This window comes from Tupaia chinensis, unplaced genomic scaffold (assembly GCF_000334495.1).
Source record: "Tupaia chinensis unplaced genomic scaffold, TupChi_1.0 Scaffold142846_1, whole genome shotgun sequence".
NCBI classification, from domain to species: domain Eukaryota; kingdom Metazoa; phylum Chordata; class Mammalia; order Scandentia; family Tupaiidae; genus Tupaia; species Tupaia belangeri.
The window spans coordinates 1,951,619-1,951,948 of NW_006202691.1; the positions used below are offsets into that span (position 1 = coordinate 1,951,619).

Here is a 330-nt window from a genome sequence, read left to right on the forward strand (position 1 = left end):
CGGCGGGACCGCGGGTGTGGCGCTCTTGAGGCGGGGCGGACTCAGAGTGACAGGCGGCGCGGCGGCGCGTGGAGAGGACACAGTCATCGGCGCACCCCGGCGGCGCGGGCTGCAGATCGCGGCTCACGCCACCCGGGAGGAAGTCACAAAAGCGGGGATCCAAGGGTGTAGGGCTGGGGTGCCGGACGGCCGCGGGCTCTGGCCGCTGGTGCGGAGCCGGGGAGGATGGTGGGTGCGCGAGGCGGCAGCGCGGAGCTCAAGGACGTGGCAGGGCGGGAAGATGAGGAGGGGTCGGCGGTGGCGCCCGGGCACCCGCTCGCGAATGGCTAC

At 74.5% G+C, this 330-nt stretch overlaps 1 protein-coding gene across 1 annotated transcript in view; it reads left to right on the top strand.

The window, feature by feature from the left end:
* Window positions 1-46: 46 nt before the first annotated feature.
* The window catches only part of FLVCR1 (FLVCR choline and heme transporter 1), a gene marked incomplete in the record, with an annotated part of 31,447 nt that continues 31,163 nt past the window's right edge, over window positions 47-330 (top strand). The window contains 1 exon segment of the mRNA XM_014582212.2: window positions 47-330. Coding sequence (XP_014437698.1) covers window positions 226-330 — 105 coding nt within the window.